Genomic DNA, 27,961 nt, shown 5'->3' with positions numbered 1-27,961 from the left:
TTAGGAAAATATCAGACGATTTGCCTATGCTAACCTTTTATGAGAAGATTTGTAGACGTTGAAAGATTTTCTTTCAATAAGTTGTAAGGCAATCGCTATGGCAAACGGTACCAACCGTTGACTAATTCTTTTGGAAAATCGACTTAAAATACCGATAATTTAATTCCCAGCAAATCATTTGATATGGATTCTTCGGCGGCTTCCGCTTCTTTAAAACCGCCAAAAAAAAATATTTGAAAGAAATTGAAATTTTGCAATTCAGAATTCAATGTCAAAATTTATTTTAAAAATTTGCGATACTTTGATTAAAAAATCACCTCTTGGTTTTAAATTATTACGAGGTGCAAGTTGTTTTTCGCCTGAGGTGATTCTAACTGAACATGTCGCAAAATTAAGGGGTGGATGCAGCACTGAGTTATTTGGTTGAAAAAAAAAAGAATGAATGCCATTGAACTGATTGTATAAAAAAAGAATATTGCACAATTGTTAGCTTAGAAAACGTAAAGAAAAAATTAAAAGAGTTCGATTATAAAAAAAATAGATTAGATAGATTTTTAAACGAAATATTTGTAGAAAAAAAAGCATCAAATAATTTACAAAAATTTATGCAAATGATATTAATTTTGTTTCATGGTCAAGCCTTTGTCGAAAGAAGCTTTTCCTATAATAAAGAATTTCTAGTCGAAAATTTACATGAAGACAGCCTGATAGCGCAGCGAAGTGTTCACGATGCAATATATGCAGTTGGAGGTATCAAAAAATTTCTTTAGACCCGGATTTGTTAAGAGCTTTTGCGAATTCTCATAAAAATAAAAAAATTGCTTTCTCACAAAAAAAAATAAAGTTTTAGACGAAAAAAGAGCTCAAAAGAGATACGCGGAAAAACTTGAGGAATTACAAATACAGAAGAAAAAGCTCTTATCAAATGCTAAAGAAGAATCTGATTTAATTGATAAGGAGGTTCAAAATTAAAAAAATTAATCAAATAATTATTTATGTTACATTTAATAATTCTTATGATCTCGAAAAAATTACTGTACCTTTCACAAGCAACAAAGTACCAAGTTTAAGTTAATTTAATTATTTAATTAAATTCTTAAATAAAAGAGAATATATATATATATATATATATATATAATTTGTTTTTGTTTCTAATCAACTTTCATATGCTTTTAATTAATAAAAAATTCCTGGAAAAAAATACTTTTTTGTCCTGGAAATCCTGGAAATGTCTTTGAATTTCTTAACCTTGTTTCGCTAGACACCCTGAGGAAGAAGAAAAGGATGATATCATAAAATAAAACACTTCTTACATAAATAAAATAAAAATCTTTAATTTGGCAGAAATTTCAAGAATACCAAACATTTATTGCAAGGGTAAGGAAACTGCCAAAAACCTTACTAGTATTTATTAACAATAATACAATTAAGAAATTATAACAAGAAATGAAATAAACAAAGGTTATAATTATTAATTATAAAATTATAAATTTACATTTTATCTTAAATTAAATTATAAAATAATTTTTCTTATAAAAACCGTTAACTTATAAAACCGATATAATTTGACAGTATTCAATAATTATAAAAAATAAATTGCACAGTACTTATTATAATTAGAAACAAATTGCACATTTTTTCTTAAATTAAATCATTAATAAAAAAATAATACCCCTGCCTTATCTTGACAGGGGGAAATGTCGGTCCCCTCTCTTCCTATCGAGCCATTTGGGTACAGGGGCATTATGGTGTCCTTGTCCTTGTTCCGGGGTTGCTTGGGTTTTTTAGATGCAGTTCCCATTGTCTCCTTGTTATGAGTCTTCATTTCTCTTTATTTCCGCTTCTCTCCTCGCGCTCCAATCTTCGCAGCTTCGGAGGTCCCGGATTCTGAGGTATGCTCCCTTCCTTGATGCTGCTACGAGATATAGTGGCATGATCCTGGAGAGTAGAGTAGCTGCGTCATATGACGTTGTCCTGTAGGCCGCTATAACTCTGATTGCCAGTGTCCTTTGAAAGCCGCCGGAAGGGCAGCTGAATCTTTTTGTTCGCCATTAAGGCGTCGCTCCATACAGGTGCACCATATGTGAGTATCGACAATGATGACATTTGCGAATAGCCTCCTCTTAGCCTCTGACGGTCCTCTAAGATTTGGCATCAGTCTGCCTAGGGATCTAAGAACCTTGCTCGCCTTACCTTCGATATATGTGAAGTGGTCTTTAAAGTTCAGGCGGCTGTCCAATATCACGCTAAGTATTTGAGCGATCCACCAACTTTGACGACCTCTCTCTCTACCATTATATCCGGTATGTTTCTCGGTTTGTCCTTCTTGTAGAAGATTGCAGCTTCGGTCTTATTCGCTGCAACCACTAACCAAGCTCTTTGATCTTTCTTCACCACTCGGGCCACTTGGATGTTTGCCTTGGTGATCGCTGTTTCCACATCTTGCGCCGTTGCTATCACCAGCGTATCGTCGGCGTAGCATGATAGATGGCATCCCGGTTCTAGGTTCGCTTCGAGTACACTGTCGTATCCGATGTTCCATAACACCGGCCCCAGTACGGAACCCTGTGGGACTCCGGCTGTGACCGGTCTTTGTTTTCGTTTCTCCTTTTTGTGTTCTTATACTCTATGCTACGATTGTTGAGGTATTCATCTATTATTCGACATAGGTATTCTGGGAATCTCTTCCTTCTCATGGCGTTCCGGATGATCGGCCATGGTGATCGAGTTGAACGCGTTTTCTATGTCAATTGCTATTGCAATTGCTACAACCTCCATTTCCAGTGCGTTCCTCGATGATCTCCTTCACTCTCATTAGCGCGTCGCAAGTGGATCGTTTTCTCTAAATCCGTACTGGACGGGGGATAGTTGTGCGTCTTGTTCATCCTTCATCCAATTTGCTATACGCCTCACCAGCACGCGCTCAAATATTTTTGCCCACTTCATTAATAGGCAGATGGGTCTGCTTTAGGTGGACCAGGTTCGCTTGTCTGTGCCTTGGGTATTAGCACCAAACGTGCTTTTTTCCAATTTTCTGGAAACTTCCCTTTACTCAGGCACATGTCCGAAACATTGCGTCAGCCTAGCGAGCATTTGCTTGGGTATGTTTTTTTCCAAGCTATCGCCTTAATTCCGTCAAGCCCTGGGGCCACATTGTTGCCACCACAGTTCTTTAATGGACTCTCTGACTTCTTTTAGTCTTACGTGGTCTTCTTCATTCCACTGGAAGTCTTTCCATTCTTCTTTGGGTCATGTGTTTGACCCATCGGAAACAACTTATTTAGAAGAATATGAGTTCTCCTTCTTCCAGTATTTCTGAGAGTCCCGGTGAAGCTCTTCTCAGCTTTCCCAATACCACTTTGTACGGCAGGCCCCATGGGTCAAATCCACTACTTCAACAAGCTCCTGCCACGCATCAGACTTGGCTTTGTTGATTTCCTTGCGTAGAGCGCTTTTTTGATGTTTTTGTACGCTCTTTCTCTTGTTGCTGTCTCTTCGGGCTGGTTCCACTTCTTGCTCCTGGTCCAAGCTCTTCTGTTCTTGTTGCACTCAGATCTTAAGTGTGCGATTTGCTCATTCCACCAGTAGGCTTTCTTCTTAGGCGTGGCCTGTTTACACCTAGGTGTTTGAGGCGTCACATGCTTCTAGCATTACTCTCTCCGTCCACCGGTACCATCCGTTAGTGTTGGTCATTTCTTCTTCTGCCATGCGACAGATGTCTATGCCACAGTCTAGTGAGGCCTGTAGCATCTCGACATCCATCTTCGCAAAGTTCCACTTTCTTTCGCGTTTACCTTTGCGTTGTGTTAGTGGTTCTTTGCCGATCTCAAATGTGATATACCGGTGGTCGGAGAGACTTCAATAATCGGTTTCCACTTTCCAGTCTACAGATGTTCGATATCTGGTCTGCTGGTTGTCCACGTAAGATCGACTACTGAGGGCATGTTGCCCTCACGCACGTTGGAGTATTGCCGATATTCACGAGCCTTTAGGTCTTGTTCTGCCGCCCATTCTTCTATCAGGTTTCCTCTTCTGTTGGTGTATGAGGAGCCCCCATTGGATGGACTTTCCGTTGAAGTCTCCTCCAATTACGAGGTTGAGCCTATTCGTTGTGCTATTTTCACCTAACTCATCTAGGGCTTCTAGGAATTCTCCGTGGTCGATGTTTGGCGATATATAGCACGATATGACGTTTATATCGTTGCATTTAACTGCGACGAAATTTTCTCCTTTGCGATCAGTGTGCAGATCCTTTTTAAATGTTCGGGGTCTCCAATGTATCGCTGCCTTTCGGTTGTTACTAGTGAACCACAACTGAGAGTCCGGTGTGTGTCTGGGCTCAGATATTAGGCAGATGCCTATTCCCTTTTCAAGCACATGCTGAGACATCATATTCTTGAGCTCCCCAGCTGTGGTTCAAGTTACATTGTAGTGCTGTAATCATCCTGCGACACAGGTGGAGCCGCTACTCTCCGATCCGGCTCTTGCTGGGTTTCCTTTCGTATACTCTCTCTCCTTTCGTCTTGGTCCAGGCTGCATTTGTTGGATCCAACTCGATGATTGGCGCTTAGGTTTTTGTCTGCGCACACTCTGCATTTGATGTCGGCTGTGCATATTTTTACAGGGTGGTCGTTGCCGCCACATCTAAAGCACACCTTGCTATATAATATAATATCCTGCTATAAAAATAAATTACATGAAATTTTAACATTATAATAATATGTAGCTAATATATGCATAAAAGTCATTTAGCTAAATGCAAAAAATTAATGCAAAATAAATTATAAAAAAAATAATATTATTTAGATGCATATAATTATCTTAAAAAAGCGTTAAAGCATTAAAGCTATAAAAACAATTAAAGCATAAAAAAGCAATTAAAATAAATTAAAAAACAAAAATTAAAGCATATTCAAAAACCATCAGATAAATTATTTTCCATATAAATTTTGCGGATTGTGTAATTTTAAATGCCCGGAATCAATTTCAAAATTTGTACAATTAATGTTTTCAGCTTGAAAATTTGATCATATTATACACATCGCGGAAACAGTATCATTTTATAATCTATTTCTTTTTTTATTTTTAATATCAGTTACCATTGAAAATATTCGTTCTGCTTCCGCATTAGAATAAAAAAAAGAAAGAACTGCTTTGATTAATGACTCTAAATTTGAAAACATTTTTTCCCCATCAAAATTTTTTAATTCTAATATTTTTTGCCACATAGAATCAATCTCTAAGGAAGCTAATTCTACTTTTTCTTTGTTATTAAAAACGGATGGCAAAATTCTCTACTCAAAAGCTAATTTTGTAATATCAATATGTTCTAATAATAAACGCGTTGCAATAAAGTTAAATCTTTAAATTTGACTCTAGCTTCATCATAAAGAGCAATTTTCGGCTGTAAGAACATTAATTGTTGAAAAACAATTGCAACGTCTTTTCCTGTGCCGAAACGCCAAGTTCGGTCAGGGGAGCGTTCAATTTAAATATTCTACTAATCTGAATCTTAATACGGTAAATTCGGTAAGGAAAGAATTACTTATTCGTACTTAGGTACATTCGGTACTCACGGTACAGTTGAGCGCCAGGCGCATGTGAACGCGCCACGATACTACTGTGAACGGTACTTAAAGTCACTTCTTCAAATTTCATACAGAGTCGCGGGTCTATAGGAGTGATGGGTCTAGGGTTGAGAGAGAGGTATAGAGAGACATACACGTGGTGTTATAATTTGACAGAGATATATATATTTGACACTTAGGATTTACAATTTGACATCTGATAAATACAATTGGATAAATACAATATCATTAGGTAACAAACAGTAATATATAAACTAGCGGTAGGGAACAAAAATATAATATCATAAGATCGGCGGATATCGGTATTTCGGAATTGATCTACAAAATTATTATTAATTATACAATGTGAAACATCTTAGATAATTTCGCGACAATGATATACCAACGGAATAAACAAAGACAAAATCGGTAAACGTTATGATGGTCCAACTTATTTTCGCGGACACGCGGTATAGACAGAGGTCACAATAAGATACTCCGAGACACGGTGCGGTATGCAAAAAAAAGATAACAAATAGATGACGGTAATTTCGTGACTCTCTCGCACGACTCTCTCGCCGAGTCAAAAAAAATGAAATATTTAACAAACTCGCGGAGAACGGCTACACGCAAATTCCGAAAATCTAATAATCGAGCCTATAAGAAACGTGACTCTAAATATCTCGGTAATCCGAATTTATGATAATTACTTTCGAGACGATAGACTGTCGGCGGCACTTTTCGGAGAGGGCTCGGCTCGCGAAACGCAAAGTCGGCTGGCCCCGCGATACGATACTCCAAAAAAGAAAAAAGAGAGACCGCTCTCTCACACACAAAACAATACGAAAAATGAGAGAGTGCGGTACTCACGGTAATTACGATATACGATCAATACCTACGGTACCAACCAACACGGATCTACGACTACTCGAGAGGCGGCTTACAGTTTCTGGCGGTGAAGTCTGGTCCTCGGGTCGCACGTTTGGGAGTTCTGGAGGCACCCTCTCTGTTCTAAGGCACACCGAACAGTGGAGAGCCGGGCCTCGCGCGTCTCGGTACCTTCTTTTTCGCGCCGATCTCTCGCGCATTCCCTCGATGATAGGGTCGATGGCGGGGGCCCTAAGGTCTCCCCCCGCCTCCCCCTTTAGCTGAGGTAATTCTCACGCCGGTAACGTATCGCTGTTTGAGAGGATTTTCCTCCGGGTTTCTTCCCGCGGCATCTCTCCTTCGGGAACAAGCGGGAGGCTGGCCGGGCCCTCCGTAGTCCCCCTTCAGGATCGGCCCTGTGGTTGATTTGGCTCCCGGAGTCCTCTCGGTATCTATAATGTTTTCAACGCCTAAATTCTGCGCGAGATATATCAAAGTAAATTACGGATACTTGATACTTAACTGCGCGAGGTCCCGCGCTCTCTCTCTCCTACGCTCGCTCCATCCTTCTTTCGCGCTGCGGCACTCCGGCATCCTCCTTCTCTCTCTGGCTGCGGCACTCCGGCATCCTCCCTCTCTCTCTTGCTTCACATGTCTCTCTCCGGCCGCTCTCTCGAGCCGTCCTTGTCGCTCTACCTACAAATCGTGTCGCACGCGCATCGACAGGCCGATGCTGCGTGCAACTGCGATTGTCGCAAGAAATACGGTAATACGGAAAAACGACGGATCGCACCCTCCTCGAAGTGAGGGGCGCTCCAGATCTCCGCGGCCCACCCGATCGGGCTTTTCGCCCTTGTGACGGCGCTCCAAAAGCGTCACGTCACAATTGATATCGAAAAAATAAATACGTATCAACAATTATGAATATGCAAACTCTGTACCTTTATATAAAATAAAATTTTCAGATTATAAAAATAAGTCTTTCACATTTCAGATGTCCCTGGTAGCCATTCCCTATCGGAAGATCATCATTTCAGGTAAGTATATTCTTTCTTATTACTATAATAAAGATACTTTATTTATTGCAGGCGAGATCCAAGAAGCCACTGTGTAGCTACTGAATATTATTATTTTTGGTACTTCCGAATTTTTTGGTAAAATAATAAATGTAATATTATCAGTGAATGACTTTAAATCATAATCACTCAAAATAAACTTGAACTGTTTCTTTACATATCGTAATAAGTATCATTGCACCTTTGCTTCATTGCACAAGTGTTTGACTAATCTTTTCATCTTAAATTAGAAATGTTTGAATTAATTTTATATCTATATATACGCAAAGATTTATAGACATAAATCTTTGCGTATATTTAAGAGATATGAAAGATATAAAAGATCAAAGCAATATGAATTAATGTTTATACAATAACATAATTAATCAAGCTTAATATGAAACAGTTATATATTTTATATAGTTTATGCAAAGTAAATATACACAAAGATTTATTTTGTCTAATTATGCTATATTGTATAAATATCAATTCATATTGCTTTGATCTTTTATATATTCTATATCTCTTATGTCTGACCAGTAGATGACTAGTGACACTGAAAAACTTTACTTCAACTCACTCTCTCTCTCTTTCCCTCATAGTATGAAGCTTTTTATAATTTCCCGCATATCGCATGATTTGATTTTCTTTGGTTATGAAGCCAGGATCTTATTTGTGGTGCTGTACGGTTTTGTAAACTTTTATGTGTTTTAATCGCTGCTAATATTTTTTGTGTTGAAGGCAAATTTGGTGATTGGATGTATTTTCCAAATAACTTCATCACTATGTCTTGTTCCTCATCGCTCCAACGTCGTCGTTTCGTCTTTCCATACGGAGATGCTGAAAATATTTATATGTATATTTATTATTTCAAATATATACAATTTTATAAAAGAAATTTGTTAATGAACTTACTACTACGTTTACGTTTGACTGTATTATTGCCTTCATAACTTGAATCTGAGTCAGTATATATTTTAGATGATTTCCTTCTATATATATTTTTCATATTAAGACCAGGTTTCGCATTGCAAAGAGTTTTTTCTTCGTCGCTGTCTTCATTTTCTTCCTCTTTGTCGGTATCACTCTCTTCGTCATCTTCATTTGCATTCGGATCTTCTTGTACTTTTTCTAATAACTGTGACATCCGTAAAATATCTCTATTAATTATTGATTGTCTGTAGTACTCTTTGTGAATATTTTGTGCATGTCCCATATAATTAGCAAGGTTTTCTACTTCATCACCTTGTAAATTCAACATGATACATTTAGTTGCAATATGTTTGCGTAACTTTGTACCACGTAAACTAGTGGGTATCTTTGCCCCACATTGATGAGAGAATTCACGTAATAATTGACAGGCTCTGAGAAATTTAAACCTATTTACATTCTTTCCGGGTAGCGCGAATAAATAAGGATTTTTGGGATGTATCTTGGCATTTCTTCGATGTTCCATAAGAAGTAATATACAACATGTCAAATTAGAATCAAGAAGAACAGGTACATTTCTATTTTTTTTTCCTCGTGTAACAAAACGTATATACTTCTTTGCAATCTTTTTATTACTGTTTGATAAAGACTTAAATAATTCATCATTTGTTTTTTCATTGATTGCTTGACGACTATTAAATTCTTCGTATAATATACGTTCAGTTTCGCCTGCACGACGTCGATTAAAGACTAAAACTGCAGCTAGTGTTGCCTTTGCTAAAGTAAGCCATGTATCGTATGAAAACTTTTTTTTCAGTTGTTCATAACACGATTGCCTTAGTTCTTTAAGGTAATTGTATAACTTAGAGATATCGTCTGTTGTTGGAAGATCAATCTTTTTCTGTCGCTTTTGTTTGGATTGTGTTTCCAAGGCAGTACGAGCAACACTTGCGCTATAATTTTCTACAAACAATTTTAAGAAATCTTCTACAATATCTTTTTTAGAATTGTCACATTTTTTTATATATTCTGTAATTAAAGTTTTTCCAACTTGCTTCAATAAGGTTCCGAGATTGGTCGCATTGGATGGAGTTTTATACAAATTTGTTCCATCATCAAAACCGGCAACTTCATTTACTGCTTTTATAATATCATCGTAATACTTTGGATTGTATATCGAAGCAAAATCATCAATATTAGGATTTATCACTTTAAGTGCAGATAGAAAACGGCCAAGTAGTCTTAATCGACTTCGAATCATATCGTGCTGGTGTTGAAGCTTATATTTATTGCATAACTTATTTGCATATTTTATAAGAAGTTCATCGTATCGTATGAGACGTGTTATATGGTCTTCCCTTAATACAGGAAATACTACTTTTGTTAAAATTGGATTTGCTGCTTCATGAATTCTACCAGTAATTGTGCGTCCTAAGACATTAACCGATCTACTTTTCTTTGTAGAATGTCCAACGCAATGACGGTAATAATGTCGAAGAGTGGCTTTTGAAAAAAATCCCTTGCAATTAAAACATGCTTCAAAATCTTGTGCATTTCTTGACACTTTTTGGCTCGGCCGTCTACATACTATAAGTTCTCCATCATTCAAATTGGTTTTAGTATTAAATACAAAATTGCCATTTCTTCTAATGGTATCAATAATTCGTCTACGTTCAATATTATATTTCGGTAGATCAATAAACTTTTGTACATCTTTTTCGTCATTATGTTTCCTTTCCAAATGACGAGAAATTTTACTGTGAAAAGTTTTACAGTATAGACAAAAATTTTTCTTGCCCGCTCCAGAACGACCCAAAGAAGATGCAACAAACATGCCATTAACATTACAAGAGCCTGGTTCTACATTTAACGATTCAATATTATGCGATAAATTTGATTTATCAAGTGAAACATTGGTACTTTTTTCTTTATTTGTGCTAATATTATTGTGAGATATTTCATTACTGTTATTAGCACATGAAACCTCGGACATAGTGTCTAATTGAGACGGTTCATATGTTGCATCAAGTTTTGAATTATTAGAAATATCTTCTGTATTCGTGTCAACAACTATAGATTCAGTTCTAAATTCAGAATTAGTTTTTGAACTGGAAATGTCTTCTATGTTCGTATCAATGAATTCAGAATTATTTGTAGATTTATTTGTAGGAATCTTTGAACTACTAGAAATTTCTATATTCGCGTCAACGATTCCAGATTCATTCGAAACATTTTGCAAGAAAGATATTTTATCATTGAAAAATTCATTATTTATTTCAAAATCCAAGTTATCATCATATTGTAAAAATGAAGAATTAAGTAAATTATTACTTGTTTTACGTTTACGACAAATTTTGAAAGAAGTTTTATCCTTAGTAAAATTTAACGTAGTTTTATTCAATTTTCTATTAGTAAGAATGCGACATTTTGTAGATTGAGATATACTATTATCAATTTGAAGCACAGAAGATTGATCGCTGTTTCTATTATCTTTCAAAGTTGAACAAAGTACTTGTTCAGATGATATATCAAAACTTGTATCATCATAAGTATGCAATAATACATCATTTAATATTGGTAATTGAGAATCAAATGAATCATTTATATCTTTATCAGACTCTGTGTGTGTAGATATAACATTTTTAAGATTAATCTGACACTCTTCAAAAGATATATTTTCTTTTTCTTTTTGATCATGCAGTTTTCCAGTAGAAAAATACTTATTATATCCGATATTTCCTATGTTACACGAATTGTTTTGCTTCAATATATTAGTAGTAAATTGATCTTTAAAAGATTGAACTTTTTCATTGTCGTTCAGCTGTTCATGACCGTCGACCTGTTTTTCATCAAACTGTACATGCGTGTTTGTCAAGCACATGTTGTTTGTACTTATTTTTGATATATCTGATATCTCTTTAAAGTTTACATCATTGGATGTTACTATTTGAGGAACCGTTCTGGACAAATTGTTATTAACATCCTCGATGCGATGAATTAATACTTGCGGTATATTATTATTCAAATTTTTCTGTATAGTTTCCAGAAGCTTAGCATCATCTAAACAACAAAATATAATTCTGTAATTTTTAAAAACGCGATAAAAAGAATAATGCAAGTGTTTTTTAATGTTGCTGAATAATATCACCGCGGCTATGTTAGAATTAAGACGTCAGAAGCGAGAAAGGACACACTGAGACGGCTAAGAATTCTTTACGTGTCATTTTTAAATAAACATTTTAATGAAATAAAACTATAAATCACTTTAAGAGTAATTATATAGTATTATTTCATCAGAATATCTTTTTATTTAAAAATGATACATAAGAATTCCATATTGGAAGCATTTTTCTCATTTTTAGTAATAAAAACATAGTTTTCAAATTTTCTATTATTAAAAACTTTTTATATTTTTTTCTTTTCGAAATTTCAAAATAAATCTTTTTTACTATTGCCCTTCTTTTATCCGGTATATTTTTTAGAAATCAGGCTATAAAGTCAATACTGTAAAAATAAAAATAAAATATCGACGGCAATCGGAGCCTATGCGGATGACATGCACAAAATTAATAAATTAAAATGAGATCTCAAATCAAACTCATTTATTAAGTTCTAAACGTTTCGACCCACTTCGGGTCTTCTTCAGTAGCTGCAAAATACAACGAAACAAAAGTAGAAGATAATCGGTACAATCAGAAAATTATAAAACTCGTATACATACAATCCGCAAATAAATTAAATATAATTCTCCTCCCTATTCAAACCGTCCGGCCGTCGGAGTGTCTCCCTAACGGTGACCATCGTCAGGAAGGAAGCAGAGCCGTGACTCCCTTACCAACACTAATCAACATGGTATAAATTAAACGTAGAACAATTCACAAGAATTAAAAATTAAAAACCGGGAAGAACACTCACCCCGACAGTAAAAACAGAGAGAAGACGATGCTACATGTGACACATCACTCTAACGACTGTGCGGTATTCTACCTCGACACAGTCGATACATATATACGCAAAAACAAATATAAAAATAAAATATGAAAATAAAAATAAAAATAAAAACAACTAAACTAATCGGCACTCATGTCAAAAGTCTAACAAAAAAACCCGGCTATGTAAAATCACAAAGTTAGATTTTGGTAAATTTTTCTATTAACAAATCAAGATTCTCATTTAATTTATCAGTGTCGCTATGTAAATTTAAACTGTTCTTCTGACGTTTTATGTGGATCATTTCGGATATCAAACGTTTACCCAAAAAAGGCTCCTCGTCTAAGACTTTTACATCCTCCCAATTAAATTCATGGTTCAATAATCTATGTTCCGATATGACTGATAATTGTGACGCGTTTCTTTTTATGTTGTTGCGATGTTCTTTCATCCTAGTTTTCAACAATCTACCTGTCTGCCCTACGTACGACGCATCACAATCCATACAATCAATTTTATAAACTACATTATTATGGAGTTCCCTTGGTAACTTATCCTTGTGTACTTTAATGAATTTACGGAGACTGTTAATTGCTGTATATGATGGAGTGACATCCAAATCACGTGTAATGTCCTCGATTCTCTTCGATACATTATTAATATACGGAATATTAAAGTACGAAACTTTTTTCTGCGTTGGAATCTTGTCATTGCATATATTTGCTCTATTGTTATGCAACTTATTATTATAGCGGAAGAACAACTTTTTTAACCGCGCTTGCAAAGTATGAAATATCAAATTGAGAGGATAATTATTAGACAAAAGAACTCCAATCATAGACTCAAAGTTACCTTTATGGAATTTCGGATGAGATAGCCAAAAAACTCTATCTATGAGGCTGATAATGGTGCCCTTTTTATGACAGAGAGGATGCTGCGATTCAAAATTTAAATATCTACCTGAATACGTCGGCTTATGAAACAAATCGAACTCAATGCTCCCATTATTTATAATAATGGTGACATCTAAAAAATTCAATCGGTTGTCAACCCCCTCCTCCATGGTGAACTGCAATCTAGGATGGAAAGAATTGAAAGTGTTTAAAACTATTTTAAGCATGGAGGGTGGGGCCGCCAACGCGATATCGTCAACATATCTAAAATAAAATGGAAATAACAATGGAATCGCAGCAATCGCTCTACTCTCCAAATCTTGCAACGTGATATCCGCAATGATCGGTGAGAGGGGGGAACCCATAGGTGTGCCAAAAGTCTGTTGATAACATACATTATTAAACATAAAATAAGTCGAGTTCATAATAAAACGAATTGCCAATAAAAATTCATCTCGTGGAATAATACACTCTTTTTCAATATACCCCCATCTGTTAATTAAACTATCAATAGCCATATCCAATGGTACATTGGTGAACAATGATGCAACATCTAGTGAAACTAGCTTCACATCACTATCCACACATAAACCATTTAATTTGTTCACTAATTGAAAACTATCAGAAATAGCCGAATCAGGTTTCGGAATTGCCTTATATATTATCTTATGTAAAAATTTTGCCAAGTAATAAAGAGGTGTATTCCTAGATGACACGATGACACGTAAAGGGCAATTCGGTTTATGCACCTTCGGCAGACCATACGCTCTCGGTAAAACCCCGTCCGTGCAGTTCAGGGATTTATATGTTGTTGAAGAAATGTAATTCTTCGTTTTCCATCTCATTAAAATTCCGGGTAATTGATTAATTAAGTTCCTAGTCGGATCTTTTTTAACAACAGTATAAGTATCCCGGTCAGCCAGCAAATCACACATTTTGTCCATGTACATATCTCTATTCATCGCAACCGTGATATTACCCTTATCCGCCTTCATAAATAAAATATCGGGATTGTCTTGGATGAATTTACCCGTCAATTTGTAAGCCTTACAAAAACTATTTTTTGCGTGAGCTTTTTCTGACATAGAAATATGGAATTTATTTATTATGGGAAAGGCTCTACTTCTGACTGCAGATCGTTTTTCCACAGGGAGTTTAAAAATATTTTGTTCCATATTTTTCAACAACTCTATGGTGGTTTTATCTTTGTCAAATACTGGCAGACAGAAATTCTCTCCTAACCGCAACAAATCTCGAATTTCATACGGTATCGATACAGATGATAAATTTAAAAACCATTTATCTCTTTTGTCAGCAACATCAGGATTTAAAGAAACAAAGGAAGTCGGGCTCAAGGAAACGCTGAGAGACTGAGACGGCCCTGACTCACATGGCCTTGAAGAAAATTCTTTCGTACACGTATAATAATATTGGATAGGACGAATATTCCTATTATTGAATTTATTTTGTTTATCTAAGAGCCATCTAAATTTATCATCCAGTCGAACCCGCTCTTTATTATAAAAATAATGTAATGATTTGCTTTGCTCACCGAAAAACCCATCACAATAAAACACTGGGAGATCTATCACGATGTAACGAACGAGTTCATAAATATCTAATCTGACTTTGTGCCTCTGTCTATGAGCATCATAAATTTCATTTCTTAAAATGTCTTTGATAGTACGTCTTATAATAAATTTGTGTTTCAATACAGACTTATAATGATATAAATTATTAGCATAACGAGAAAGAAACATCAGATGAGACGGTGTAACATCCTGATTTAAACAATCTTTTAAAAATTTGATTCGCAAGTTTAATCTAATCAGACTCTTGTTTAATTTGATCCAATCCTTCAAATGTTTGACCGCGCTCCAATTAAAACTGTGTCCAACAAATTGGAAGAAATTCCTCAACGGACGCATTATTACAGCCAGCGTAAATTCAATATAAAAAAACTGTTAATCTCGGCTCGAATTATTGTGTTACAATAAAAATAAAATATCGACGGCAATCGGAGCCTATGCGGATGACATGCACAAAATTAATAAATTAAAATGAGATCTCAAATCAAACTCATTTATTAAGTTCTAAACGTTTCGACCCACTTCGGGTCTTCTTCAGTAGCTGCAAAATACAACGAAACAAAAGTAGAAGATAATCGGTACAATCAGAAAATTATAAAACTCGTATACATACAATCCGCAAATAAATTAAATATAATTCTCCTCCCTATTCAAACCGTCCGGCCGTCGGAGTGTCTCCCTAACGGTGACCATCGTCAGGAAGGAAGCAGAGCCGTGATTCCCTTACCAACACTAATCAACATGGTATAAATTAAACGTAGAACAATTCACAAGAATTAAAAATTAAAAACCGGGAAGAACACTCACCCCGACAGTAAAAACAGAGAGAAGACGATGCTACACGTGACACATCACTCTAACGACTGTGCGGTATTCTACCTCGACACAGTCGATACATATATACGCAAAAACAAATATAAAAATAAAATATGAAAATAAAAATAAAAATAAAAACAACTAAACTAATCGGCACTCATGTCAAAAGTCTAACAAAAAAACCCGGCTATGTAAAATCACAAAGCTAGATTTTGGTAAATTTTTCTATTAACAAATCAAGATTCTCATTTAATTTATCAGTGTCGCTATGTAAATTTAAACTATTCTTCTGACGTTTTATGTGGATCATTTCGGATATCAAACGTTTACCTAAAAAAGGCTCCTCGTCTAAGAGTTTTTTGGCTATCTCATCCGAAATTCCATAAAGGTAACTTTGAGTCTATGATTGGAGTTCTTTTGTCTAATAATTATCCTCTCAATTTGATATTTCATACTTTGCAAGCGCGGTTAAAAAAGTTGTTCTTCCGCTATAATAATAAGTTGCATAACAATAGAGCAAATATATGCAATGACAAGATTCCAACGCAGAAAAAAGTTTCGTACTTTAATATTCCGTATATTAATAATGTATCGAAGAGAATCGAGGACATTACACGTGATTTGGATGTCACTCCATCATATACAGCAATTAACAGTCTCCGTAAATTCATTAAAGTACACAAGGATAAGTTACCAAGGGAACTCCATAATAATGTAGTTTATAAAATTGATTGTATGGATTGTGATGCGTCGTACGTAGGGCAGACAGGTAGATTGTTGAAAACTAGGATGAAAGAACATCGCAACAACATAAAAAGAAACGCGTCACAATTATCAGTCATATCGGAACATAGATTATTGAACCATGAATTTAATTGGGAGGATGTAAAAGTCTTAGACGAAGAGCCTTTTTTAGGTAAACGTTTGATATCCGAAATGATCCACATAAAACGTCAGAAGAATAGTTTAAATTTACATAGCGACACTGATAAATTAAATGAGAATCTTGATTTGTTAATAGAAAAATTTACCAAAATCTAGCTTTGTGATTTTACATAGCCGGGTTTTTTTGTTAGACTTTTGACATGAGTGCCGATTAGTTTAGTTGTTTTTATTTTTATTTTTATTTTCATATTTTATTTTTATATTTGTTTTTGCGTATATATGTATCGACTGTGTCGAGGTAGAATACCGCACAGTCGTTAGAGTGATGTGTCACGTGTAGCATCGTCTTCTCTCTGTTTTTACTGTCGGGGTGAGTGTTCTTCCCGGTTTTTAATTTTTAATTCTTGTGAATTGTTCTACGTTTAATTTATACCATGTTGATTAGTGTTGGTAAGGGAGTCACGGCTCTGCTTCCTTCCTGACGATGGTCACCGTTAGGGAGACACTCCGACGGTCGGACGGTTTGAATAGGGAGGAGAATTATATTTAATTTATTTGCGGATTGTATGTATACGAGTTTTATAATTTTCTGATTGTACCGATTATCTTCTACTTTTGTTTCGTTGTATTTTGCAGCTACTGAAGAAGATCCGAAGTGGGTCGAAACGTTTAGAACTTAATAAATGAGTTTGATTTGAGATCTCATTTTAATTTATTAATTTTGTGCATGTCATCCGCATAGGCTCCGATTGCCGTCGATATTTTATTTTTATTGTAACACAATAATTCGAGCCGAGATTAACAGTTTTTTTATATTGTAAAAATAAGATATAATTAGAAAAAAAATTACTTACTGTTGCAAACTATTAAAAGTCTGTTATTTCTTGTTATTTCTTTATCGCGCAACTTGAGACGAATCCGTTTATTTTTACTAATTAACTGCTTTTTTATTATAACGTATTTTCCTGATTGCTTCAATAATGCATACATTTTTGCAATCAATCTGTAATTTAAAATAAATATATCTACTAATGATATATAATAGTCATTTAGATCTTTTGTCGAAGACCATTTATTTTACACTATACACTTGATATGTTATATTTTAATATTGTAGTACATCCTACAATACAGAAAGTTTCCACATAACTATAAAGCATGATTTTTCGCAATGAGATATGTCTTTGTTTTAATTTTCAGCAAGTCGAAAGAAACTAATGCCCCGTCTACATGTTGTCTTCAAGAACTTATCTTTAAATTAGTTATTGTTTATACGCTGTCTTAAAACATCTTAAAGGTAGCGTATAGACAGCAACTATCTTAAAGATAAGTTGTTGTCTATACCCTGCCTTAAAGTATCTTAAAGATAGTGTATAGACAGCAACTATCTTAAAGATAGGTTCTTAAAAATAACATGTAGGCTAGGCATAAGTCTTTAACATTTCGTACTTACATTTATGAAATTAAAAGATAAATTTAAGATATACAGGGTGACCCATTTTAACTTAGGCAGCCAAATAACTCGAAAAATAAGCACACTACGAAAAAATGTTTACAATCAAAATTTCGTCATTTCGAGGGGGACGTACAATGACGTTAACATCAGCCTTCCCACCTCTCCCCCTGGGCGGTGAGGGGGGGCAAGTTTGAAATCTTAAATGGGAACCCCTATTTTTTATTGCATATTCGGAATCTTTGGCTAAAAACACATACAATTTGTCTGAAACATTTTTCTCGATTCAAGATAGATGGCGCTGTAATCGACAAAATTCAATTTCTTCGATTTCTCTTACTGAGAACCCATGCTTACGATTCTGCAATACATTAACAATAAAAATACCACGTTTTTATTGTTAATACTCGAAATTAGTCTTAAAACAAACTTCTCATTATTTTTTATTACTCATTAATTACTTCTCAAGAAACTGCTTTTAGCGTAACCCAGGAACAACGACGTGGACGTAGCAGTTTTCTGTTCCCTTCGGGGTGCTTGATTAACGTGAGTCCCCTCGCCTCTCACAATTCGGGGTGCTTGAACGTGTGGTAACCCAGCCAGTGAAGGCAAGGTCGAGTAGTGACCCAGCCAGTGAAGGCAAGGTCGAGTAGTGACCCAACCAGTTAAGGCAAGGTCGAGTAGTGACCCAGCCAGTGAAGGCAAGGTCGAGTGGTGACACAACCAGTTAAGGCAAGGTCAAGTAGTGACCCAGCCAGTGAAGGCAAGGTCGTGTGGTGACCCAACCAGTTAAGGCAAGGTCGAGTGGTGATCCAACCAGTTAAGGCAAGGTTAAGTAGTGACCCAGCCAGTAAAGGCAAGAATATCGACTACTTCTGTAGGCGTATAATTTGCTATTTTACCAGAATTATATCAGAGTACAAATGTTAAAAAAATACATAAACACTTGTAACTTTGGCACTAAATGGACAAAATTTTGGAGGGATACTAATGGCGTTTTTTCCTTGAGAGACCTAGTGTGCATTGTTAATACTCGAAATAAGTCTTAAAACAAACTTCTCATTATTTTTTATTACTCATTAATTACTTCTCAAGAAACTGCTTTTAGCGTAACCTGCCCTTTAGGCAACTTGAATGGTCCAAAGTACCGCACAAGAAACGCCCAATTACCTGCGGCGAGTGCACACTCAGTGCGCACTCCATTTAGTGCCAAAGTCACAAGTGTTTATGTATTTTTTTAACATTTGTACTCTGATAAAATTCTGTTAAAATTGCAAATTATACGCCTACAGAAGTAGTCGATATTCTTATAACCTTTGGTGAATGTGGTAGAAATTACAGACTTACTGCCCGTACTTATGCGGAGCGATTCCCAAATCGCCGCCATCCTACTGATCAACAAATTATAAACATTGAAAGGAGATCTCGTAATAATCCACTTCATCGCGAAAGGCGAAGGAATAGACTTCATAATAATAATGACCCTAGATTGCTCGCAGTTTTGGCTATGGTTCATCAAAATCCCCATATTAGTATCCGTCAAATAGAACGAGAACTGGGAATCCCTCAAACTACGGCACATAGATTGTTACGATCAGTCAATTATCATCCGTATCATATTACTCTGGTACAGGAATTAAGTGAGGCCGACTACGTACTCAGAGTACAATTTTGTAGATGGGCTCTTGAGATGTTAGATCAGAATCCAGATTTTTTTAGTAATATTTGTTTCAGTGATAAAGCAACATTCATCAGCAATGGTAGTCTCAATAGGCATAATTGCCACTATTGGTCACCAGAAAATCCACATTGGTATCGTGAGGTGCTTAATCAACATTGTTGGAGTTTGTATGTATGGGTAGGCATTTGCAATGGCCAAGTCATTAGACCTCATTTTTTTGAACGTCCAATTAATAGTCCAATGTATTTAGACTTCCTCGAAAATGATTTACCAGCATACCTAGAAAATGTTCCCCTTGCAGTTAGACTAAATTTATGGTATCAACAAGATGGTGCTCCTGCTCATTATGCTCGTCTTGTACGGATGTTTTTGAATCAAAGGTTCCCAAATCGGTGGATAGGGCGGGATGGACCAGTTCTGTGGCCTCCGAGATCACCGGATTTGAACTCTCTTGATTTCTTTTTATGGGGATACGTTAAAGATGCAATGTATAGTGAAGCTCCAACGACAAGATTGAATATGATGGAAAGAATAAGAAGAGCTTGTGAAGCTATAACTCCTTCAATGCTAGAAAATGTACAACGTAACTTTCGCTGTCGATTACTGTTATCCTTAGAAAATAATGGTGCACACTTTGAGCATCTTCTTCATGCGGAGAGAGCTGATAACAATGCAATCTTGCCTTAACTGGTTGGGTTGTGACCGAACCTGTGTGGGTAATCCCTCTGTCGGACTTACCGATCAACAGACGCCCCGCTTTCACTGAGATGGTCGCCAGTTCCTTTGACCTTTGTAAGGAACAAGGTATAGATGTGCGCGTCGCTTCCTTTATCGGCGCTCGTCCTTTGTGATGAGCCGCGCCGCCTTTGAAGATGGCCGCCGCTGCGTCGGAACGATGTCGCGTCGGATGATGCAATCCCGACAGACAAAAGGTAAGATGACGTCGCAATCTCTTTCTCTGTTATTTCCAGGTGCGACGCGGGATATATGATCAGACCACGACGACTGGAAAAGCACGAGAGGAACGTCGTAGGATGTGACACAAAGGGTAAGTAACGCACTCGCTATGTTACTCGGCACAAAGTTTTATTGTGTTATTCCGCACAGGAACACGCTCTTGTATTGTCCGCTAAGTATACACAGTTTTTTCCTTACGCGTCTTTCACAATCGATACGATTGGTGGTTAACGATAACGCACTTGCGGTTTTACGCCTTGCGAATCGGGTTGCCGACCGCCTATGAATGCGCACGATGCCGGACCGTCAGTAATTACGTTTTCACGGGACAGGACCGGGTTTCGGTTAAACCCCGCTTCAACCCGTAATCTTTTACGAGAATTGGGCCGCGTTTCTCGCCACGGATCACAACTCGAAGTAACGTAAGCTCGACTCGTCGTAGACGCGAGATCACTAGGTTTCTCGGTATAGATTCACCCACGATTACTGATCGAACGAACGTAGTTTCGCGTTGAGAAAAATCCCCGACTGACTGTGTCGATGAGCGTTCCGCGCCGTCTTATATAGGAAAGTAGCCAGGAGTCGCCCCACCAGGGAGCCGCGAGCCAATCAGCGCTCGGCGCCCCACTACTGGGTCTCCGGCCAATCTCTGCGCTACCGCGTAGACTCGACTCGGCACGAGTTCCTCTTTTCTATACTTTCGCACTTAACGCTCGACTCATGAAAAGTTCCTATTTAATATAAAATTAGGATTATTACTTTAAATGCTATTTCGCCGCATTCTGGCTATGTTGGATGCTAGAAAAGCGTAATTAAATATAAAATAAATGTTTTAATTAATTAAATAAAATTATCGGGCAGGTTTGCCGATAGGAACTTTTCCTGATGTCAGAAAATTATAAAAGGTTCAAGATCGACTCGGAAGCTTGATTAACTTTATAAATCGATAAAAATAGATTCGTGTAGATCTGGATCTACATGATCGATTCGCACTTAATGAGCATAAAATATTTTTATCCCGGAGGATAAAATACGTTTAAATATACATTACCCGAATCTATTTTTTCACAAAACTAAAATATATTAGAATCATTTGGATTCATAAAAAACACAAAATAATACCCTTTTGGGCCATCAAGCTTGTCGATCATGAATCGTATTAAAACATATTTATCCGCATGCTAATACATATTACACGCAACTATTTACATTATTTATATAGGATCGTTTTGACGTTTCTTTCTGATCGATACGCTATCAATAATTATGCAGGTTGTTGGATCGCGCTGCAACGTACGTATCTCCTTGATTTGATCAATTAATCGCTGGACGATCAGAAACGCTATTGCGTATTGGGATTTGAGTCGAATACGTCGTTAGGATCGTTCTCACCTAACCAGGACGCGAGATGACGTCAAATGCTTCTGAGGTTTCCTAGGATGGATTTTAGGACATAGGTGAGTACTCTTTATTATGAATAACCTCAAGAAGTCATTCTCATCGCTCCACGGCAAGCATTTCGCTATCTTGCTAAAACGACCATGTGGACTCGATCTTATTATCCCAATACGTTTCTTCTGATGCAATCTTCGCGAATGTATCATTAATCGCGCTCCATATACGATTAATCACGATCTAGTGAATTTAGGTTAATGGAAGTCTGGAAATCACTAGGCGCTTGATTTAGGACTCGAGTTAACGATCTATGTTGATTTTAGGTGTTCATGAATTCATCTAGTGATTTTCCCCTAGATTTGATTATGGACGCGTTTTACATGTTAGCACGCTTTAGTTGACCATTAAGAAGTTACTGTAGGATGAATCCGAGTTCGCATCAACGCTTTATGCACAAATTGGTTAGTATAAGAGATACGTTGCAGGATAAGGGCGTATTTTATATTTTAGGTCAAGAAACGATCCAGTAACGCTTAAAGCTATGGTTAATATATTTATTTAACATATTTACAGGTTCGCAACCTATCTTTTTATTTCAGATCCACGGGTGAATGCTGCGATGTCCTTGGGATCGGCGGATGAGTTGCTGGAACACCTGCTGCCTGGGCATCCGAGATGGGCTGATCCGGGTCGCGACCTACCGTCGGTCGCAGGGTCACCACTCGACCTTGCCTAAACTGGTTGGGTCACCACACAACCTTGCCTTCACTGGCTGGGTCACTACTTGACCTTGCCTTAACTGGTTGTGTCACCACTCGACCTTGCCTTCACTGGCTGGGTCACTACTCGACCTTGCCTCAGTGTTGTGAGACGAGCCCGGTTTTCTTGCGCATGCGCGGCGAACGTAGTATCAGTGAAGTAACTCCATATGTAAAAAGGTGTACCGTTAGTCACCCGTATAGTTGTAAGTTATAATTTTGTAAATTTTTATTAAAAAAAAGATATACAAAACGGAGGGATATAAAAATAACTTTAAACAAGATATATAAAAACTAAAAAATTTTATTTGGCAGAAAAATTATGGAATACCAACATTTGTTGCAAGGGTAAGGGAAACTGCCAAAAACCTTACCAGTATTCAAAAAACAAAAGTACATTTATTAAAATACAAAATAAAATTATTTTATAAATATAAAAATTAAATTTTTATATTAATATTTAAATTTAAAAGAAAATAAATATTGCATCCTAGATAATAAACAATAAAATAAAAAATATTTGCCATAACTTTAAAACTAAAGATTTTATAAAATTTATAAAAATATTAATTCTATATAAATATTTAATGGCTTACATTTAATAAATTTATAATAAAAATATCTTAAATTTATTAAATAATAAAACTAAAAATAATTAAAAAATAAAAATATTGCACCATCTTTGGCAAGAAGAAAATCTGGAAAATAAATAAAATTAATATATACATCTATTTAAAAATAAAAATATTGCACTTTGCATCTTTGGCAAGAAGTAAATCTGAAAAATAAATAAAATTAATATACACATATAAGATACATGTATTATTGCAATCCATAATTTACATTTACTTACTGGTATTCAATCTTCTTCCGTTGGGCTTTCGCATTGTAATCCTCTGTTGGGCCAAAGCTTTCGCGCCAATTCGCGCCCATATCCTCTGCAGACAGTCATCTAGATACGTGTCTGTTAATACTAGCCTAACAGACAACATGGCCGCGCATGCGCGAGAAAACCGGGCCCGTCTCACAACACTGCCTTGCCTTAACTGGTTGGGTCACCACTCGACCTTGCCTTCACTGGCTGGGTCACTACTTGACCTTGCCTTAACTGGTTGTGTCACCACTCGACCTTGCCTTCACTGGCTGGGTCACTACTCGACCTTGCCTTCACTGGTTGGGTTGTGACCGAACCTGTGTGGGTAATCCCTCCGTCGGACTTACCGATCAACAGACGCCCCGCTTTCACCGAGATGGTCGCCAGTTCCTTTGACCTTTCCAAGGAACAAGGAATTGATGTACGCACTGCTTCTTTTGTCGCCACTCGCCCTTTGTGACGTGCCGCGCCGCCTTTGAAGATGGCCGCCGCTGCGTCAGACGATGTCGCGTCGGATGATGCAATCCCAACACGAGACGGGTAAGACTAATGCGCAATCACTTTCTCTATTATTTTCAGATTCAACGCGGGATTGTCAATTAATTCACGAAGGCTGAAAGATAAAGAGAGGAACGGGATGTGACACAAAGGGTAAGTAACGTACTCGCTATGTTGGCTCGGCACAAAGTTTTATTGTGTTAATCCAAATAGGAACACGCACTTAGTTTATCCACGAAGTGTACACAGTTTTTTCCCTACGCGTATCTTAATCGAAACGATTGGTTCTAACGACACCGTACTTGCGGGTTTACGCCTTGCGAATTGGATAGCCGACCGCCTATGAATGCGCACAATGCCGGACCGTCAGTAATTACGTTATCCACGCGACAGGACCGGGTTACGGTTAAACCGCGCTTCAGACCACAATCTTTTACGAGAATCGGCCGCGTTTCTCGCCACGGATCACAACACGAAAGAACGTAGGTTTGACTCGTCGTAAACGCGAGATCACTAGGTTTCTCGGTATAGTTTCACTTACGATTACTAATCAAACGGACGTGGATTCGCGTTGTGAAAAATTCCCGACTGACTGTCTCGAGGAGTGTTCCGCGCCGTCTTATATAGGAAAGATGCCGGGAGTCGCCCCACCAGGGAGCCGCGAGCCAATCAGTGCTCGGCGCCCCGCCACTGGGTCTCCGGCCAATCTGCGCTACCGCGTAGACTCGACTCGGCGCGAGTTCCACTTTACTATACTTTCGCGCTCCACGCTTGACTCATAAAGAGTTCCTATTTTATAGAAAATTAATATTATTGCTTTAAATGCTATTTCGCCGCATTCTGGCTATGTTAGATGCTAAATAAGCATAATTAAATATAAAATAAACATTTTAATTAATTAAATGAACTTATCAGGCAGGCTTGCCGATAGGAACTTTTTATGGTGTCCGATTATTATAAAAGTTTCAGGATCGACTCGGAAGCTTGAATAACTTATGAATTGATAAAAATAGATTCGTGTAGAACTGGATCTACATGATCGATCCGCACTAAATGAACATAAAATATTTTTATCCGAGAGGATAAAATACGTCTAAACAAACATTACGCGAATCTATTTTTTCACATAACTAAAATATATTGGAATCATTTAGATTCGTATTAAACGCAAAATAATATTTTTTGGGGCCATCAAGCTCGTCGATCTTGAATTATGTTAAGACTAATTTATACGCATGTTAAACATATATTACATGCAACTATTTACGTTTTATACATAGGATCGTTTTGGCGTTTCTATTTAGTTGATACGCTGGCAGAAATTAATGCAAGTTGTTTGTGCGCGCTGCAACGTATGTATCTCATTGATTTGGCTAATTAATCGCTGGACGATCAGAAACGATATTATACATTGAGATTTGAGTCAAATACATCGTTAGGGTCGCTCTTACCTTTCCATGATGCGAAATAACGTCAAATGCTTCTGAGGTTTCCTGGGATGGATTTTAGGATACAGGTAAGTGTTCTTTATTACAAATAACCTCAAGAAATCATTCTCGTCTCTCCACGGTCAGTATTTCGCTATCTTACTAAAACGATGATGTGGACTCGATTTTATTATCCCAATGTGTTTTTCTGGATGTAATACTCGCGAATATACCGTTAAGGGTCGGCAGTACACCCAGGCAAACTCCGAATTGATATTGGAGACCTCGTGCGGTGACAACGCGAAACTCCGGTTTCAGTGTTGCCAACGCCGAGAAACCAATTCTCGGGTTTTATGTAGTGGTGTATGTCTGTACACGTACATACACCAACTGCATCGCTCACGCGGACGCACGTAAGAGAGACAAGGACCGATAATCACGTGTTCTCCTTGTTCATCTACCGTGCCGGTATACGCGAGATGCCGCCTGAAAATGCTTTCTGGCCTTCCGTAGCAGAAAGCAGTAACGTAGCAAGACTAATAAGCACCCACTTTTTGGAAATTGTATATATGGTTATGCACATATGTGCATAACGTATATATATAACATATATATATATATATATATATATTATATAAGGGATATGTTGATTATATTCTTGATTTCTTTTTGATTATTGATGCTATTGTATAATTTGCTCCAAATACTTATAACGTGAAAGAACGTTGAGTAATGTATAATCAATGCAAGGATGTTCAGTATATCATCCAGTATATAAATTAGAGTTCAAATATATCAATATCAATTTTTTTATAATATATATATATATATATATTAGAATATAGAAAAATGATAAAAAAATATATTTCGGCGATTTAAAAATTTTTTAATATATTGAAAGTATTTTTACTACATACACTATATATAAGTGTAAAATAATTCAGAAAATAAATTTAATAAAAATCTACATACCAGCTGTGTGCATGTGTGCAATTGATTTATTACTTGAAATTTATTTACGGAATTATTTTGCATTTATATATTTATAGTATGTGTAGTTGTAAAATGATTAAAATATTTTCAATATCAAATTTTTAAGTTTATCGCCTATATAAAAAATATATTTCTATGATTTTCTATATTCCAATATATTATAAAAAAATTGATATTGATATATTTGAACTCAAGTTTTTTACGTGATTAAATATTCTTGCATTGAGCCATCATACGTTACTCGTAAGTTCTTTCACGTCATAAGTACTTATGTAGCAGAGAGAAAGAAATGAGAGTTATACAATGTAACATCAATAATCTTATATATTATAATCTTATATATTATATATATATAATATTTCATTTATTTATAAAAAACATTTTATAAATAAGTAAAATTTTATACAGACAATGTACAAGATGTTCAGTTTGTGCCATAACAAGCTTCAATCAATAATTATTACTCCAATGAGTATAATTCACAATAATTTTTATATAATATAATAAGTATTTGAATATATAAAAATATTTTTAAAAATTTGTTTTAAAAATTAATTGAAAAAGAATATTTAAAATATTTTTTTATATTTAAAATATTCTTTTCCTCAATTAATCTTAAAAAAAATATTTTTAAATATTTAAAAATATTTAAAAATACTATATATTATATAAAAATAATTGTTGATTATTATATTGGATTATTAATTGAATGAAGCTAGAGCTTTTAATATGGCTTTTAATACTGCTTGACAAGGAGAGAGCATCATTCCATCTTTGTCTCTCTTACATCGCATATGTAGTAGCGTCCATGTAGGTACAAACACTAAAAAATATTAAATTTAATTTTTTTATTGTTTTGAATAATTTTATCATTAATATACTTATTTTCAGAACTATTTCAATTTTTATTTCATACTTATGTTTATATAAATTATAAATTAAAAACATATCAAAAATGTAATACATATTAATAAAATGCAAATACATATAGAAAATTAATTATAAAATGTCATCTTAAAATAGTTTTTATTTTTGTTCTTTATTTACATATGCATACATATACAAAAAAATAAAAATAATATGATAGCCTTTTTGCTGACATTATCTCTCAATATTTGCATCCGTGTGCTCACGTATTAGTGTTTGTACCTACATGGACGCTACTACATATGCGATGTAAGAGAGACAAAGATGGAATGATGCTTTCTCCTTGTCAAGCAGTCAGCATGTTACCACAGAAATTTCCCCTGCTCCTTATGAATCTAGTGAGAATCTTATCGTCCAGATATTTCATAAAATAAGTGACATAACTTCGTGAATTTTTTTTAAATATATTCTTTATATAATAAAGCAGTCCTCTAAAAGGCCGGATTTTACATTTTCGCTCTTAAAA

The 27,961-nt window shown here is 35.9% G+C and overlaps 1 protein-coding gene across 1 annotated transcript; it reads right to left on the bottom strand.

Annotated features, from left to right (window-relative positions):
• Window positions 1-3,978: 3,978 nt before the first annotated feature.
• LOC146724548 (uncharacterized) lies at window positions 3,979-4,392 on the bottom strand. Its single transcript, XM_085479632.1, has one exon. The coding sequence runs from the start codon at window positions 4,390-4,392 to the stop codon at window positions 3,979-3,981; it is 414 nt and encodes a 137-aa protein (XP_085335758.1).
• Window positions 4,393-27,961: the final 23,569 nt, after the last annotated feature.

This window comes from Nylanderia fulva, unplaced genomic scaffold, assembly GCF_048542155.1.
Source record: "Nylanderia fulva isolate GAGA-0341 unplaced genomic scaffold, ASM4854215v1 Scaffold126, whole genome shotgun sequence".
Lineage (NCBI taxonomy): Eukaryota > Metazoa > Arthropoda > Insecta > Hymenoptera > Formicidae > Nylanderia > Nylanderia fulva.
This window is presented reverse-complemented; position numbering and strand designations above follow the sequence as displayed.

What these genes read in the sequence shown, in the direction of transcription:
- LOC146724548 (XM_085479632.1), bottom strand. Translation starts at nt 4,392, where the DNA reads ATGATGTCTCAGCATGTGCTTGAAAAGGGAATAGGCATCTGCCTAATA.